General features: G+C 53.0%; 1 protein-coding gene across 4 annotated transcripts in view; it reads right to left on the bottom strand.

Annotated features, from left to right (window-relative positions):
• SH3PXD2B (SH3 and PX domains 2B) overlaps window positions 1-17059 on the bottom strand; it is a 60815-nt gene that overhangs the window by 16957 nt on the left and 26799 nt on the right. For 3 of the 4 annotated variants that reach the window (XM_039559630.1, XM_039559628.1, XM_039559627.1), the window contains exons 4-6: window positions 10213-10289; window positions 6522-6613; window positions 90-115 (exon numbers count right to left, since the gene is read on the bottom strand). In XM_039559630.1, the coding sequence (XP_039415564.1) occupies window positions 90-115; window positions 6522-6613; window positions 10213-10289 (195 nt within the window). Of the gene's footprint in view, window positions 1-89; window positions 116-6521; window positions 6614-9368; window positions 9532-10212; window positions 10290-17059 lie in introns of all 4 variants that reach the window. The other variant, XM_039559629.1, reaches the window with a different exon arrangement.

Raw genomic sequence — 17059 nt, 5'->3', positions numbered from 1 at the left:
GGCTGGGAGCTCGCCCCACAGCAGGAGACCTCGGCTGTGGGTGAAAGGAGGAGTTGGTGTAACCAGCAGAGAGGAAAAGGAGTCCTTACCAGACCTCTTCTTTCCAGTGGGCTCCCTGAAAAAGAGAAGGAAGAGTGTCAGCAGAGCGAGGAGACAGTTGGGGTGTTGGTCGAGTGACAAAGCCAACCAGGAAAGCACAGCTGTGATGGCTCTGGTGGGGCCACTGACCTCCCTCAGCCAGCTCATGTCTCCCTGGGCATCACCCACCCTTCAAACAGCCTCTTTTCATTTAGAAATTTAATGTTTTGTCCTTCCCTCGGTAAGCTTGGGTTGCTGGCCTGGCCTTGCAACTCCCACCGAGCCACTTGGTACCACCTCAGGCACTCATCCATGGAAGTATCAATAAAATTAAATAAAATGCAGCCAAGATGGAGTAGAAACAAACAGGACATTGTTACAGAAACTGGAGCCTGCTGAGTTCAGAGACTCAAAGACCTGAATGCCATGTCCCAGGTGCAGAGATCAACAGAGGAATCGATGGGACAGAGCATCCCAAAGATTTCTAAACAGAGGCAGCGTTGCAGAGCTAAATCAGAGTTAATTAATAAGCCCAGTTAAAATTCCCCCAGTTCAGAGCTACGACAGGGAAGGGAGGCAAAGCAAGGCCAGATGAGCAGGCTGGAGATCAGCAGGTGGGAATGGCACCCTCATGCTGATGGCAATAACTGGTGTTTTCCCCCTGCCTTCTGCTAAACCTATCACTGTAACTCATCCCCTGCTTCCTTTCTCCGGCTGCTCCGTCTGGCTGAGGGGGCAAGGCAGGAGCTGCAATTTCACTTTGCTGCTGGGATGTTGCTGGCAGGGACACAAAGAGCTGCAGGTCTGAAGAGCAGCAGCCCCGGCCCAACCACCTCAGAGGGGACAGGAGCTCAGACAAGACAGGAAACAGCAATAAACCCCCGGCAGCATCTCCTCTTCCTCCTCGGATCCCTGCGGAGCAGAGAAGGGCAGAGGCAGAGCTCACATGCTCGGCTCCCTGGGAACTCATGGCTCCAGAAGAGAAGGAAAAGCCACTCTGCCTTGCACTGTGAATCTCGTTTAGCTCCAGCCCCCCCAGCACAGTTACAAGGCACTGATGCACAGCTGTGACAGGGGGACACCAACCAGCCCCACAGAGGTGGCAAAACCCAGGAATGGTTCTCCAGCTGCTCCCCAGAACTCTGAAGGCAAGGGCTCCTGTGTGACTGGAGCCTCACTTAAAGCTCTGAGCCAGCACCACAGTCTCAGTGGGCTCAGCTCAGCGTCCTTCAAGAACCTCATAATCCCCTGAAAGGAAACTTTGACACATGGAGAACTCTTAGCTCGTTTAATAACCCCCATGCCATGTTTTTTTAGGAAAAGAGAGTCAGGTTTCTCCAGCATCTTCTCTAGGCAGCATCCCTGGGGATCCAGGGATGGGAAGGAGTGAGATGGGGAGCACAGGGGTTTAGCAAAGTGAGCAGGTTGGAAGGTAAATTAAAAACAAATACAAAGGGGCTGCTTTTCAACAACCTGTAAGACAACTGTTAGACTACTCACTGCAGGATTCTGGGACACTGAAAGTCTTTGTGGACTTACAGGGTCATAATTCAGACAAGAAATGTTAATTAAAATTCATCAATTATAAACTCAGGTCTAAAGAAGAGTTGTTACAATCTGGCTTGACTTTAAACCCTTTCCATTTAGTGGCTGCTGGGCCAGGCAGGTCCCTGAGCTGCGGGGAGGTGGCCCTGAGGTTGTCACACAGAAAAACCCACCTTGCAGTGGGACTCACAGGAGAAAAATGCCCTCACACGTGGCTTTGGGGACCTCAGCACTGTCCCTGCTGCCACAGCCAGCTCGTGGAATAGGTGAAGGACTGGAGCACCAACATGAGGAAAACAACTCCAGCTGCTGCAAACCCACATAGGAGCCACAGCAAATGAGACGGATCTGAGGTCAGCATTCCAAGAAAACATCTCCCTCGTATAAAAAAACCCCTCTCTTGTAAAAAAAAATATCCTTCTGTAATACAGTAATGCCACCGAAATAGCTGTCAGGAGGGGGCTCATCTCCTGAGCATTCAGCAAGCTTGGAGAGCTCTGCAGAATTTATGCAGGCGAGGAATGGGGTACAACAGAGCCCTTGTTTGGGAGAAGTGATGTTTAGCAAATGCTCCAGCAGCACTGAAAGGAGCTCCTGTCCCCACACTCCAGGGCCACTGCAGAGTCGGCCAAGCTGAGCCCTCGGGCTCAGAGCCCGCCCTGGAAGCTCAGAAAAGCCAGTGCTCTGTCCAGGGACCTGGCACAAAGCAGATTTCTGCAGGAATTGGGTATTTCTGTCTGCTGTCACTCAGGAAAGACAGCTCTCAGCAGAAAGGGAAGGAGGAGGCTGCTTTGGAGCTGGGATCCAGCCCCAGCTCCTGGAGAATGTGCACGTAGGCATCAGGAGAACTGCAGCCCAAACAGCTTGGTGTACAAGCTGTGATCTGTCTGCAGAGCAGGACACGACCCAAAAGCTACAAGCCAGCAAGGATCCTCATCCCAACCAACATCCGTCAACTCATGGCTCTCTGGTTTACCAGCAAAGCTCCTGGAGTGGCTTCCTACAGCTCCTCCATCCTAGAGCAGGGACAAAGTTCAAAGCAACAACTTTTCTCAGTGTCTTATGCATGATGGGCTGCTCAGCTCCCAAAAAATCCCAATGAAAGATGCTTTTAATGGAAGAGGTTTCTCCCAGCCTGAGGTACATCCCATCCCCAGCCTCTGGGAACAGCACCACGATGGCCCCTTCCCCAACACATCCCACTTGTGACTGTGGGCAGAGAATAAAGAGCTCCTTGGTAACATTAACAGCTTGTTAGTCATGAATATTAATCACTTATTAATGACTATTAGGGCCTTGCTTCACTACAGGGTTAAGCTGGGCTCCTGCATGTCCCACAGCCGAAATTCAGCTGGAGGAGAGAGAGCAGCTGAATGCCTTGACTCAGCAGTGGCTCCGTGCCCAGCCCTCCAGACTTCCCCAGCCTTATTCCAGCGACTCTGCTGCGGCTGCAAACGGCTCTGAACTGAAACAGGGTGGATGGGAGGTGAGGGGGGTGCACACAGCAGCTTCCCACCTCAGCAGCCCAGCATCCTGTGCTGGTCAGACCTGCTCAGAGGCGTGGGGAGCAGGAATTTGATGACTTTTCTTCTTTGAAGCTGCAGGGCTTCCATCCAACACTGAGGAGAAAAATCCCACATCCCCTAGATTGCTAACTTTCCAGAGATTTCTTTTTCCATAACCATTTATTTCTCTTCTCCTTCTTCCCCCACCCCCTTCCCACTGCTCCTCACAAATTCTTCTGGATTCAGCCTCATTCTGACCCACCACCACTGGGCACAGACGGAACGAGCTGGAAGCAGTGGAGTAATCCCAGTCCAGAGCTTGCTGGACAGGGATCCACATCACAAAAGCCACCAGTTGTCACAGCCAGTAGAAACCCTGCCACCTCCCTCTGCTCTCCTGTTTGATGTGGTCTCTCCAAGCAGGAGCACACAGGGAAGTCAGGGATGAGGAAAGAGGGGATGGAGGAAGGGCTTCACCTCCCTCTCCCACCCACCAGCTGCTGGGGGCTCCTGTCCCAACTCCACTCCTGGCTGTGACATCCCTGCTGGAAGCAATGGTGGGAGGAGGAGGATAATGTCAGAATTTGACCCTTTTCCTCTCCACAGGACAGGCTGGGGCTTGGAGAGCAGGTGGGAGGTCGGGAATGGCTGAGGAGCTCAGCTGAGAGCCAGCAGTGACCTGTGTTGTTCAGCACAGGGCTGCTGAAGGGAGCTGCACTGCAGGAAAAGCAGGAGAGGCCTGGCTCAGCGCAGGGAGAGCTCCAGCTCTGGGGAAAACAACACCACAGGGGCCTGGAGAGAAATGCAGGGGCTGTCCAACCTCCTCTTTCCATTCCCAAACACTGCCAGAACCAAGCACTGAATTCACCCTTTGCAGCTAAACCAGAGCTCCACGAACTGCAGTTGAACCAGAATTCCATGAACTGCAGTTAAACCAGTGCTCCAGGAGCTGCAGTTAAACCAGAATTCCATGAACTGCAGTTAAACCAGAGCTCCAGGAGCTGCAGTTAAGCCAGAATTCCATGAACTGCAGTTAAACCAGAGCTCCAGGAGCTGCAGCCAGCTCTGGCCACTGGCAGGGATTTGCCATCCTGGGCTGATGTGAGTTTGGGTGGACCCTCCCCTGCACCCCAGACAGAACAAGCACAGGGTGGATCCAACAGCACTCACAGGCTGCCCCTTCACTGCCACCAGCTGCCACCCTCGTGGGCAGGGGGTGACCAGAGGTGCCAGCCAAGGGAAGGGACAAGGAGCGGGAAGGCTCCAGCGAGAGTGGCTGCCTGCCTTGGCACTGATTGTGCTGACCAGACCTTTTCCCCTCCCTCATTCCCACCTCTCAGCCATCCAGCACAAAAATCTGTCTTTCCCCTTCTTTTTTTCCTTTCCCCCACTCTGCTCATGGCCTGGCTCCCTTTCAAATTCCCGGAGCAAAGTATTTATCTGCTGGATGAAGGATGACATCCGGCCAAACCCCAGACACGCCATCACGTCTGATCCAGCCCAGCCGTCTCTCACGGCTCCCATCTCGTTATTGCTGAGCTGGCAGCATTCCAGGCCTCGGGAATGGGCTCCCAATCCCTCCAGAGGAGAGAGTCAAGGACTTTTATTAATTAGCATTTTGAATTGTAGCTAATAAATACCCCTCTGGCATTCGGAGTGGGATGGGGACACACAGCGGGGATGTCCTTGAGATGCTGTAGGGTTTGGCTGCTGGAGGCAAAGGGACAAGAGGCACCCACTGAGTCCCTCTGTGTGCTGTGAGCTTCAATCTCCTCCCTGGAGAGGAGCAGGCAGGAGAGGGAGCACGGCCACCACTGGATCCAGCATCACCTGCTCGCCCAGCCAGCCCTGCAATGGCCAAAACTCACCAACACACAGAATTCTGCACCCAGGACCCTGTGGAGTGTCCCTGAGGATGGACCCCACACCACAAAAACGTGCCTGGGGTTGGGCTCTGGGCCAGCCCCTTGTCTCTCGGACCCAAAGCAGGGAGGTGACAGGGGACTGGCACTGATGGCTGCAGGGATGGAGGGCTGGGAGCTCCAGCTGCAAACACAGCAGCTCACAGGGCCACCCCACTCAGCACCCAAAGGTTTCCCCACACACAGGAATGCTCTGGCCTCGTTTCTGGCTCAGCCTACAAGGCAGAATAAAGGTGAGGGGTGCGGGTGTGGGACTGAAGCCACCCTTCCATCCCCCTCATGCAGGTCCCAAAGATCCCTGCACAGGCAGTGCCCCACATCCTCAAACAGCTCCACCCTCATGGTCCCTCCTCTCTGATGTCCTTGCAAGCTGATCTTGTCCTGGTGTCCCTCGCTTGCCCCTGAGCTGAGCCTTCCCTGAGGGATGACCTTCCCTGAGGGATGACCCATGGGGCAGCAGGTTAAGTGGTGAGCAATAGCTGGGCAGGACAGATGAGAGCATCAGCGACAGCAAGCAATTAGTTAATGGGCTCTGAAGCTCTCAGACCAATCTCATCAGTGACCAGGAGCTGCAGGAGAAATGATGACAGGCCAAGCCAATAGAAACAGGAGCCAAAGGAGGAAAGCAGGGATGGGGGAAGGGGGAATTAAGAGAGGGAATGAAAATAATCAAAAAGCCAGGGAGAAGATGTAGTCCTCACAAGCACGACGCTGAGCTGGAGACCTGACAGGCTCAGTCGCTGCTCAGAGGAGAAAAACAAAATCCCTTTATCTACCTCCACACCCTTCCAATCGAGAACAGTGTCAAATCAATTTATTGCCTTGCCCCTCGCCATTAATCAGGCTTCCTCCACTGCTCAGGCTCTGCTGGAGCCGTGTCACATGCAGCAGGAAAAGGGAGAGCAGCAGAGCAGGACACGGAGGCGGCTGCTCAGATTTATCCTGCTCATGATTAGTAAGGGATGGGTGGCTCCTGGCCAGAGCAGCTCATAGTCACAAGACTTAGAACCACACAGAGTTGCGTAAGGCACGCAAGAGTCCCTGCAAACCTTCCTGGGTTTGCGTGGAGAGGCTCTGGAGCGTTGTTATGGATGGGGCTCGTGGATATGGCTGAGGGAAAATGCCTTTCCAGTGAGGCAGAGGTTGCTGCAAATGCGTGGAGTGAGGTTGTTCGGGCTGATCATGCTCCTGAGAATGGTATGTGCAAGCAGAAAGAGGCTCAGGAGGAGACCAGCACCTCACGGGGTCCCAGAGAAGCGTTTCCACTTCCCCACTGGAGAGAGGTGTCCACACTGAGCTGCACAGCCTCTCCACGGAAGTCTCCAAATCCCAGACCTGTGACCCGTGATGGAATTGCTGATGAACACCAGGGTCGTGGATACCAGCAAGTTCACGGCAGTTTGTGCTTCATCCCCATCCCAGTTTGTGTCTCACCACCATCCCAGCAGTGGCAGCCCCCCACCCCACTTACTCCTTGGGGGGGGTCAGGTCATCAGGCCGTGTCTCGAAGAACTGGAGCACCTCCTCGCACTGGGAGATGTAGGGAGGCAGCTGGATCAGAGCCTGAGGAGGAAACAGAGACAGCGGTGATGGGAAGCACTGAAACTGTGCAAGGAGCCCAGTGAGGACCCCTGGGAGTGCAGGGACCTGGGATGTGAGTGGCACCCATGGGGTTGCTGGCACAGGCTGGGGAGAACCACAGCAAACACTTCCACCCACCACCCCACGCCGCTGCAGATCAGGACTAAAGGAGAACAAGCAGAGACTGCCCAGGCCCTGCTTAGCAGCTCCAGCCTTTTGGGCAGATGTTGTGTCACAGGGTGAGAGCCACAGGGATGTCCATCCCAGCATCCAGCCTCCCAGCTCAGTTTTCCCAGCATGGAGCAGCCATCCTTGGGAAAGGCTGGCCAGTTGACGCGTGGCACACTCTCAGTGCCATCCCAGCACATCCCAAAAATGCTCCACTGGGCAATGGCAGCTTGGGAAGAAGCAGGGAGAGAAGCAAGTGAGGCAAAAGCACGGACAGCAGGGCTGGGAGGCTGCTCTGCTGCTGTGCAATGGCAAGAGATGTAAAATTCCCTCTGCTTCTTTCCCTTCGAGGAAATCTGCTGCAAATAAGCTTCAGCAGTGGGACTTGCAGGGTGAGAGTGCCAGGCTGGAGGGCTAATGGAAAAAGGGAGCATTTAAAATCAGGGAGCAGAGCTGCAGCCAGACCTGGAGCAGATTTTTAACTAGTTTTGGGTGTAATTCCCCCTCCCCTCTGTTTGCTGCCCCAGCAGTCTGGTGACAGCAGTGTGGGCAAAGCAAACCTCCCCTCATTTCTCTACTGCAGACAAAGCCACAGCTGCAGAGCCTCGGGGTTACCACAGCCATCAGATGTGGCTCCTTATTGCCCCAAGTGCTGGCCCCAAAGCCCTTCCAGCCATCCAGCAGCCAGGCCCTCAGTGCCAGCACAGCAGACTGTCAGACCACTAATCATGGGCCAGATGTGAACAGGATCATGTGAGACACAGCAGAGAGAAAACCACTCCCTGCGTGGCTTTTGGGTCCAGGGAAGGGCTATTCAAATACCAGGTTTTGCATGGATGCCATTCCCATGTGGTACCACTCCCCAGTTCCAGCATCCCATGATCTGAGCGATTTCCCCCATGCCAAAGTCACTTGGATTTTGTGGCCTGGAGAAGGCTCTGTGCCCTCTGAAAGCAGGGGATGATCCCAGAGAGCAACCTGTGCTGGAAGGAGGAGAGACAAGGCCCACAGCTCGTTTCCCAGGACCTTTTGAAGGAAGCCCACCTAGAGCAGACTCTGCTGAGCCAAGCAGCCATCCCGCTGGCCATGGCCTACAGCAGCTGTGGCCACTGCATCAAAAACAGTGGCACAAACAGCCTGATGTCTGTCCCACCTCTGGTCCTGCCACCCAAAGCAGGGACCTGGGCAGGGCCATTAGGACACAGCTTCAGCCCACGGTGCTGGAGCCACAGCAAAGTCACCTTTCCCATCCCCCTGCAGGCCTGAGGGGAAAAGCCATTCACCAAAGACAGGGAATCCTTGTTGGATTAAATTAGCCCCAAATCCATTTTGCAAGCAGTGAGAAAGGATTATTCTCTAGCAGCAGTGTTTTTAGTGGGCCACCCAGTCTCTTTGGGGTAGAGCATCACCACTCCTTCATCAACCCCCCTCTAACACTTTCTCAAAATCCCTTGGGCAGGAGGCAGGCAGATCCCACACCACGAGAAAGACCAACAGATGTGGAAGACAAAGAGAATAAAGTGGAGAAATGGGAAGACATTTCAGGCCTCCTCTCCCTCTCCCTGTCCTTGTCATTCCTACGGCTGCTTGAAGTCTCATTCAGCAGCTCATTGCTCTAACCAGTTGCTCTGATTCCTTCGCTGCTTTTCCTGCACCTTATCCTAAATTGCCACGTTTTTCAATACAACAGGAGCTGGAACAGAGCCCTTCAGCAGGAGCACTGCCTTGTGAAAGCCGTGGTTCCCCCCTTGCTCCTCCTCCCTGCTTCCACCCCAAATCTCACCCATCCTCTTTGCAGGGCTCTCCCAGAGAACAACGACGCCCAACTTCCCTCAGAGGAGATGGCAATAAAGCAGAAACTTCCTTTCACAGCTTTCTCCTGCTAATTCCTTGCTCGTTTTACATCTCTGCAGCCTCTGGTCAGTCCCACACCCACCTCAGCTCAGCTGCTTTCCGGGTAAGCAGCAGCAGCTCAAGGCCAGGCAGGGAGAGCTCGGAACTCCTCGGTGATGCATTAACGGAAGGAGCAGAGCACAGCTCCCTAAGTGGGTCATATAACATCAGCCATTACGTTCCAGTTGTTAAGTCAGATGGCTTCATTATATTTTATGCCACTAATGGCATCGTTCTGAAAGAAGCAGCTGCAGCATTTTATCACCGAGGGACGTTTTCTTCCCCAAAATTGAATTTACTGTCTGTGGAGCTGACACAGTTCAGTGGCTCAGCAGACAAGGGGCCAAGCACCATCAGCTTCCCCCACGACAGCTCAGAGCACACCTTGTACCACGTCTCCATCACTCTGCTCTCACCTGCTGTCCTGGCCCGCAGTGTTCCTCATCTGCAGCCCCTCTGCAGAGCTGTCAAGATGCATTTCCTGATTCAGCCCCATCCTTGGAGTTGTTATTCCAGCCATGGCTGAGGCCCAAACCCCACAGCCTCTCCCACACCTCCCTCACCTAAGGGATGGGATGGATATTTTACCATTTTCCCATCTTGTCCCATGCGTTTTACTGTCTTTGCATGTATTTCCAACAACATTCAGACTGGATTTTTGAGGTACCAGTCCTACCTTGAGGCCATTCCATGGCTGCTGCAAGTACCACAGAATCACAGAATGAACTAGGTTGGAAAAGACCTTTGGGATCATCAAGTCTTTGACGTGACGAGATGTGACACACTCGATTTGATTTGTGTGAAAATAATTTGTCGTGGACTTCAGTATTTTGTTTCCCCTGCCAAAAAAAAAAATCTGCCCGTAAATCATAATTTCCCTTGCACTTAAGCCCAGTTTTATATCCTTCAAGAGCATGGAGCAAATTGTCTCAGCCTTCTCTCTGTTCCAATAATTTTCTGAGGTACAAGTCATCTTACCCTGTGCAAATAACTGGTTTTTGTAACCAGTAACTGGAGTTCACATCCCAGTTTGGAACCACCCCCTCATCCTACAGCCTCAAGTGCTGCCTGCTATATAAAACAGGTCTTTTCCTAATAGATGGGAAAGGAAAGGGGAGCTGAGTCCTTCAAACCAAGTCCTGCATGCAACCACTTCACTCCAAACCTGTGGTGATGGACACAGCCAAGTCCTTTCCAGCCCTTCCAGAGCTGGTTCTGCTTTGCAGCTGAAGAAAGGACAGGAGGAGGGCAAAGCCCAGCAGCAGGGTGCAAACTGAAATGGGGCTGGGCACCTCTGCCCCCTGCAAGGCCAGGCCTCCAAACCCCCAGCATGAATCCCGAGGAGTGAAAAGGGAATCCGTGAATGGGTTTCAATCCAAAAAAAGGAATTGATAGTAGGGAATAACCCACACTCTCCCCGTGCTCCCAGCACTGGCACACCATGAGATGCTATCAGTCCATCAGGATTGAGCTGGATCAAGCTGGGATTGTCCTTGGTGGGTGTTGGAAGCCCCTCTTACCTTGCAGTACTCATCAATAGGGATCAGGCGCTTGACGGCGACGTCGCGGATGTGGCTCCGGCGGAAGAGGATCTTCCCTGAAACAGGAGACAAGGGCAGGTCAGCACAGCCCCCACACACTCTTTTGAATCCCTCTGATTCCCTGCACACCCTCTCCTTGCCAAAAGCCCCATACGCCCCCCCAAAAAAGCCCATTTCCTCACACCGATTAAATACCTTGTCAGAATCAGGCACAGTTAAAGCAGCAAGGATGTACCAGGAGAGAGAAGAGGAAACAATTCCCAGCAAACTGCGTCCCTGTGGTCTTTGTATGGCAATGAGAGGAAACAGCCCCCATCAAAGCACGTGCCTGACCCCTCACAGTTTGCTGGGGTGGACAAAACCCCTGGTAAACACTGGGCTCGCCAGAGCAGGACATCCCTTGTCCCATTGTCCAGGGCATCCAGGTCTAGTGTGGGCAGCAGCCAAGCCAGAGGGTTTTTCCCTGGGCAGCTCCTGGTCCTGGAAGCCACAGTGTCGGGACTGCAGCTCTGAGTCAGACCTATAGAATTTTCCTTCCTGTCTGGGGTTTATTTTTGTTCTTCATTAATGGGCTCCTCTTGCCACTCCGTTTCCTCCCCTCTGGCTTGTGGCACAGGCCTCTTTCCTTTGAAGCCTAATGAGTCCTAAATGCTTCAAGCTGCTCTCTCAGGGAACAGCTTCTTTGGCATTTAACGAGACAAAAGCCATTAGCAGACAGTGAAACAGATCCGTGATCAAAAGGGTTGGTACGTGGCAGGATTTCAGACCTCTTCCCAAAGCTCCAGGAACTGGCACTGCTCTGCAACACAGTCACCTGGAAAACTGTGCGTTGGGGGGGTGGGTGGTGATGAAGTTCCCTCAAGTTCCTCCTGACATCTCCAATACCACAGGAAAGTGGTTTTTGTGCCTGCTTGGGTTTCCAATCCCACCCCTGAACCCAAGGAGAGCAACGTCCATGGAATAACCCCTTCATTTATCAAAGAGGTCACCATGGGGCAACCCAGAAGCCGAACTCCCATCTCCCATCGCCAACACCATCCTTGCAAACCGCGTGAGAGCACTTGGAGAGTCACACCATGGCTTTGGTCCCTACTGTGGGTCTTCCCAGGAGCCAGAGGTTGGGGGCTGCCAAGAACAGGACACAGGAAAATGGCCACATGATCATCACCATTTAAAATCCAGGCCTGGGTCGTTTATCCCAGTTTTAAATCCAGGGCTGGGTCACCCCCTGTGCTTCTCCCTGACTTGGCCAGGAGCTGGATAACGGGTGACCTGTGCAAGCTGCCAATGCATTTTTGGAACAGAGATGAACTAAAGCCAAGCCAACTTCAGCTTGCAAAGAGCACGAGCAAGAACCTTCTGGAGGAGCCAAATCTCCTCCCAGGCTCAGTTAATGCTTTGAAACAGGAGCACACAGCGAATCCACTCAGTGTCAGCTCCCTCCCTGCCCTGCAGTGAGAGGGATGGGGTCAGGCCAGCTCATCCCAGGATTGCTCCTCATTTCTGTGCCGTTGGCAGCAGGGCTGGGCCATTGCTGGTGGGAAATGCTCTGCTCTGCAGTGCAGTCCTTCTCAAAGCCCACCAAGAAGAGCCAAACCTGGCAGTCTTTGTGATACAGTGAAAAAAAAAATCCCCCTCTACTCAATCGTTTTCGATTTTGAGGGTGAATACCCTGGGAACAGGGAATTTGTCTGGAAAGACTGGGAACAGCACCCAGGCCGGAGCTCCATTCCTTGCCCTGAGCAATTATTTTCCATCTGACAAGAGAATGATCAAGTTTTCCCTTCCCATCAGCAATCCCAGGGTGTTTGCTGCCGAGGATTCTGCTTGAGTGATGATTTCTGAAAAGATGAATGGGTCACACCCGTTCTGTTGGCAGTGGTAAGGAAAGGCTGTTTTGGTTCCAGGTCTGCCAAAATGAAATCACTGATGGGTGGGTAGGTTATAAATGGCTGAAATAATGAGCTCTGGGTGTGGGAATATTGAAATGTTTAACAAACATATGCTAGTGAGTAATAATCAAAAGAATACAGTTTGGGGGAATAAATTCATCACAAGTGATCTTAAATTAGCCCAGGCACGGAGTGTATGAAGCAGCAGGAAATGCAGCTCCTCTCCCCACTCGCTCTAGATCTAGTATTTTTCAACAAGGAAGTTCATTTTCTAACAAAAAGCTGATTTTAATCAAAATGCCTAATTAACATAATTGCAGGCCCTTCAGTGCTGCCAACTCCAGCAATATAAACCCTTGACTTGACAGGCAAGAGAGAGCAGGAAACCACTTCCCTGCCAGAAGGGAAAGATGGGACACTTGCTGGGTCAGGGAGATGCAGCATTTCCCTGGGCACGTTCTCCCTGGGGCAGACCTAAACCTGGGAACAGCAGCGCTGTCCAGTGGGGCTTTTCCCGTGGCCAAAGCTGCAGAACTCGAGGGAAACCCAGGAGACTGAGGGTGCAGAGAGCACAGGAATAATGCTGCAGCTCCAGGGGATGGTTCCCCACCACCTCATTCCGAGCACTCTCTCCCTGACGCTTTCTTGGCTGCTTCCAGACGTTGTAAGCATCCTCAGCCTGGTTCTGGAAGTTCCCAAGGCCAGGTTGGACATTGGAGCCACCTGGGACAGTGGAAGGTGTCCCTGCCAATGGCAGGGGTGGAATGAGGTGACCTTTAAGATCCTTTCCAACCCAAACCATCCCATGGCTCCAGGATTCTAAACTCATTTCTCCCCTCCCAGCACCGCTCCTGCCTCAGGATGAGGAACACCAAGGACAAGACATGTGAAGGGAGGCAGCTCTGCTGAGAATGGGGTTTTCCACCAGCTGCAAAGGTCAGTGCTGCTGCAGGCCCCACTTGCCCAGCTCCTCTCTCTCGTCACGACTCCAGGACTCAGAAATAATTAGATTTCCTTATTTCCATAGATAACGTTATGCATGAGCAAGCGGAGCACTGAGGCTCCCTCCCTGCTGGCACCAGGAATTCCCTCCACCAGGAAGAGTGGTAAATACACTCTTCACACAAACAAACAGAGCTCTGAGGGGACTGAACATTTATCACCCGGGAATGTGTCAAACACGTTGATTTTGGAGAGAGACGACTGAGATAAGGCACTAACACACAATGGCTGCCCTGGCTGTGCAAGCACCCACACTCCAGGACATGCTGCCTGCTTTTTGTGGACCTTATAAACCTGTTCATCCCTACAAAGGAGAAGAGAAGCTCTACCAAAGGTATTCTGTCTGGCCACGAAAATTCTGCCAGTGCCAGAAAGGATCTGTTCTCCCAGGAGTGGAAGAACCAAACTCCTCTGTGGCTGATTTGCTTTATCTGATTGACCCAGAGCAAAAAATTGATGGAGCAGCTCCAAAGAGGGGACTGCCAAAAAATGCAGCGTGGCCCCCACTGCCTCAGGCCTTCATTGGGACTGAAAAGAGTCAGGGAATCTTGGGGAAAAGCTGATAAGGAATTTGGGGCTCCAGCAGTGTGAGACAGAGCAGGCAGGACTCAGGAGGGGTTAACCTCTCCAAACAAACAAAAACAGGGAAACAGGGCTCTGCAAATTGTTCCCTCCTGTGGGAATCCTCCAGGCAGAGCTGGACTTGTACTGGGAGCAAGGAACTGGGAAAAAAAAGGCAGAGGGACCTCAAGCAGCAAAATTGTGGAGACTCCTCTGGAGCCAAAGGCTGGATCTGCAGCAAGCTGAGAACCCCAAACACGTCCCCCTGGCCCTGCCAGCTGTGAACCAAGCCAGGTATTCCAGAAGTGGAAAAGCAGCTGTGCCTCCTGCTTTGCCCTGAAGGACTCCCCCCACTCTGCCCCCGCCCCACGGCCTCGGAAAGAATTCACTGCTCTGCACCTTTCAAATCACATCCAGACTTTCCCTGGCACGGGTTCCAAGCTCGCTCCAAAAAGAAAAGCCAGCCCCAAATGTACACATAATCAATCCCAGCCCCTGGAGCAGCCAGCTATTCCTGGGATGGGGGATCAGGCATGAGAGATGGGGTTTCCAGGAGTCCTATGCTTGGCATCTGCTCTGGGCAGGGGTTCAGGATGGTCTGGGGCTGCCCTCCCAACCTGCTATGGCAGAGATCCCACCTCATTAGAGCAGAAAACAACAATTAGGACCCTTGCCCCTTCTCCAGCTCAGAGGAAGATGCAACAAGACTGGGGAAAATCAGGTACAACAGCTGGGAAATGGATGAGTTTTCCTCCACCTCCTTCACAGGGCCTTTGTGGGCAGCTGTGAGCGTCCCCACAGCTGTCCTGGGAGAAAAACCAGGGTGGCACTGATGCCGACACTGAGCAGGTTGGTGGGCTGGGAAGGGAGCAGAAAGGAGGCCTAATTCTGCTTTTAAAAATGACCTCCCCAAACCCCCTTTTCTCCTGCTCCCTTTTTGGGATTTCACTCCTGTCTGCAGCTAAATCTTCCTAAAAAGCAATTTTACGGCCAAAGTGAGCTCAGCCTCAGGCAACCCCTCCTTGCCGAGGCTCACGTTTCCAGCGAGGCAGGAAAACTGGCCAGGATCTGCTCCAGGCCGCTGGGGCTGCACGGAACTTGGAAGGCTCGGCTCTCCTCAGAAAAGCTGTTTCCTGAAGGATCTGGCACAGCCCTGCCCCGGCAGGCCTGGCTGAGCTCATTTGTTCTCTCAGCTCGTTCTTTCCTGGGGTCTCCACGCCGTCATCTCCCGGCCAGCGAGGGTGGAACCCCGGGGTGGATGTCCCAGCTGGGCGCTGGCAGGGCTCTGCGCCCTCTCCAGCTGCTCCAGAGCCGTTCCAGGGGCACAGCTGGTGCCAGGCACAGGCTGGGGGCTGCCACAGCTGCTCCAGGAGCCACCCCAGCACCACACGGAGCTCTACCAGGGGCTCAAGGCCAGCTAAAAGAGCTCAAAGAGCACTTCAAATTCCCCTCTGTGGGAGCAGAGCTTTGCAGGCACAGAGCAGGAGCACTGCCAGGAAAATCCAAACCCCCACCGTGCCGAGCCATGGGGTGAACGTGGTGCCAACACCCAGAAAGGGACAACCCCGGCCCCAAAGCTCAAGTGTGACTGCTCTGCCTCGGAGGACCCACCTCTGTGGCTGCACTCTACAAGAGCTGCGTGGGCTGAAGGACTTGCACTCACAAAAGCCCCTTCTGACAGCATCAAAGACCTGCTTCAAGAGGCCACAGTCTCCAGAAATTTCCCATAAAAAGTCAAATCCTCAAAGGCAGCACTCACAAAACAGAGTTCCTGCAAGCTGGGTGTTGTAATGTGGGGCAACCCTGGAACTCTCTTCCCATTCCAGGAAACCAGCCCGACAGACAAACCCAGTGGCACCTTCTCAGGTCGTGGTGGTGACCCTGAGCTTGGGACACTTTGGGGTTTGCTAAGGAAGCCAGAGTTGCAGGAGGCATTCTTAAGAACTGCAGTGGCCACAGCGCCTGATGCTGCTCTGCAAGGGGCTTCCCAGAAAGCAGAGGCCTTGCAGGAAATCACTGCAGCCAAATCCCCCTTGGTAATGAAATTCAGATGCTCAAAATGGGATTGGGAACAAGCTCCAGTATTCCCAGAAGCTGAACACAATCAAACCCCCAGCAAATCTAGGGACACAGAACCACATTTCTGCAGAAAAAAAAAGTCCCAGGCTGCTTGACTGAGCTCACCTGGACAACACCCCTGGGCTGAAAGAGCTAAAGGTGGGGTTCAGCTGTAAAAGACTCGTTGTCATCTCAAACTGGGAAAGGCAAAGAACTGCTCCAGAAAGGAATCAGGCTCCAGTACAGCCAGCAAATACCAAAAGAGCCTTCCCTTACCCCCAGGTGAAATCCTGTTTCAGAAGCAGAGCTTGCACAGCCTCGCACTGGGGAGGTTCTGGCTCACGGAACTGCTCCAGGGAAAGCCACCAGCTCCTGACTGCTCCAGGAGGAGCAGCAAAAGCACCACGATTCCCACTTCCAATAACACAACTTCCCCGAAGCAAGAGGGCTCCTGAAGCTGTCCCAGCCTTTCGTTTCCAGCAATTTCCACCCCCTTTTTTTCCCGCAGTGGAAATCCCAATGACACGTTTCTGAGCGAAGGGAAACTATTTCAACACCAAGGAGAAACAAATACTGGTGAGTGTGAGCAGCAGAGCTCTGACCAGGCTTCTCTTCCAAAAATAGCAGCGTTTTGGTGGGAATTTTCTGTGAGTGCAGCACAGCCAAAGCACAAATCCAATTTTTCCAAGTGATGCCCTTTGCCAGTTTGGCTTTCACCTTTCCCTGCTGGCAGGAGCACTTGTACAGCAAGGGCTTTCCTGCTGTAACATCAGGTGAGCTTTGCTTTTGCTGATGTTACAATGCCAGGACAAGGCAGAATCAGAAACCCAGAGCAGATTCCCCTGCTCAGAAAGGGGTGGAAATGATTTTTTTTCCTCACACCACTCAGCGAAAAAGCAAAGCCCACAAAAGCCTTTATGTTTCTAGAAGAGCCAGGAGGCAGAGCACAGCACAAAGGGCTGCACTAAACAGACCTGAGAGCCACTGGAAGTGATTATGGTACTACGACATTCCTAAATGTCCTCATTAGCTACTCGGGGCTGGGGGTAAAGACAGCTCTGTGGTCAAAGAGACTCCCCTCAGGCTGCTGGTTTTCCCAAAGGATATTAGGGATCCTTTTCCCCCCCACAGCAGCAGCCACCAGCAATCCCCCACACCACAGAGTGCCATGGATTATCCCATCTGTTCTTTGGGCATAAAACCCCTCATGTTGGACATGTCATGCCACAGAAATCCTGTCTTTGAGCAGCCAGCCCCAAACACCACGGGAGGAAGCTGAGGCTGTCAGTCAGCTGGAATTCCATTGTTCTTTC

The sequence above is a fragment of the Corvus cornix genome, chromosome 13 (assembly GCF_000738735.6).
Source record: "Corvus cornix cornix isolate S_Up_H32 chromosome 13, ASM73873v5, whole genome shotgun sequence".
Classification (NCBI taxonomy): Eukaryota; Metazoa; Chordata; class Aves; order Passeriformes; family Corvidae; genus Corvus; species Corvus cornix.
This window is presented reverse-complemented; position numbering and strand designations above follow the sequence as displayed.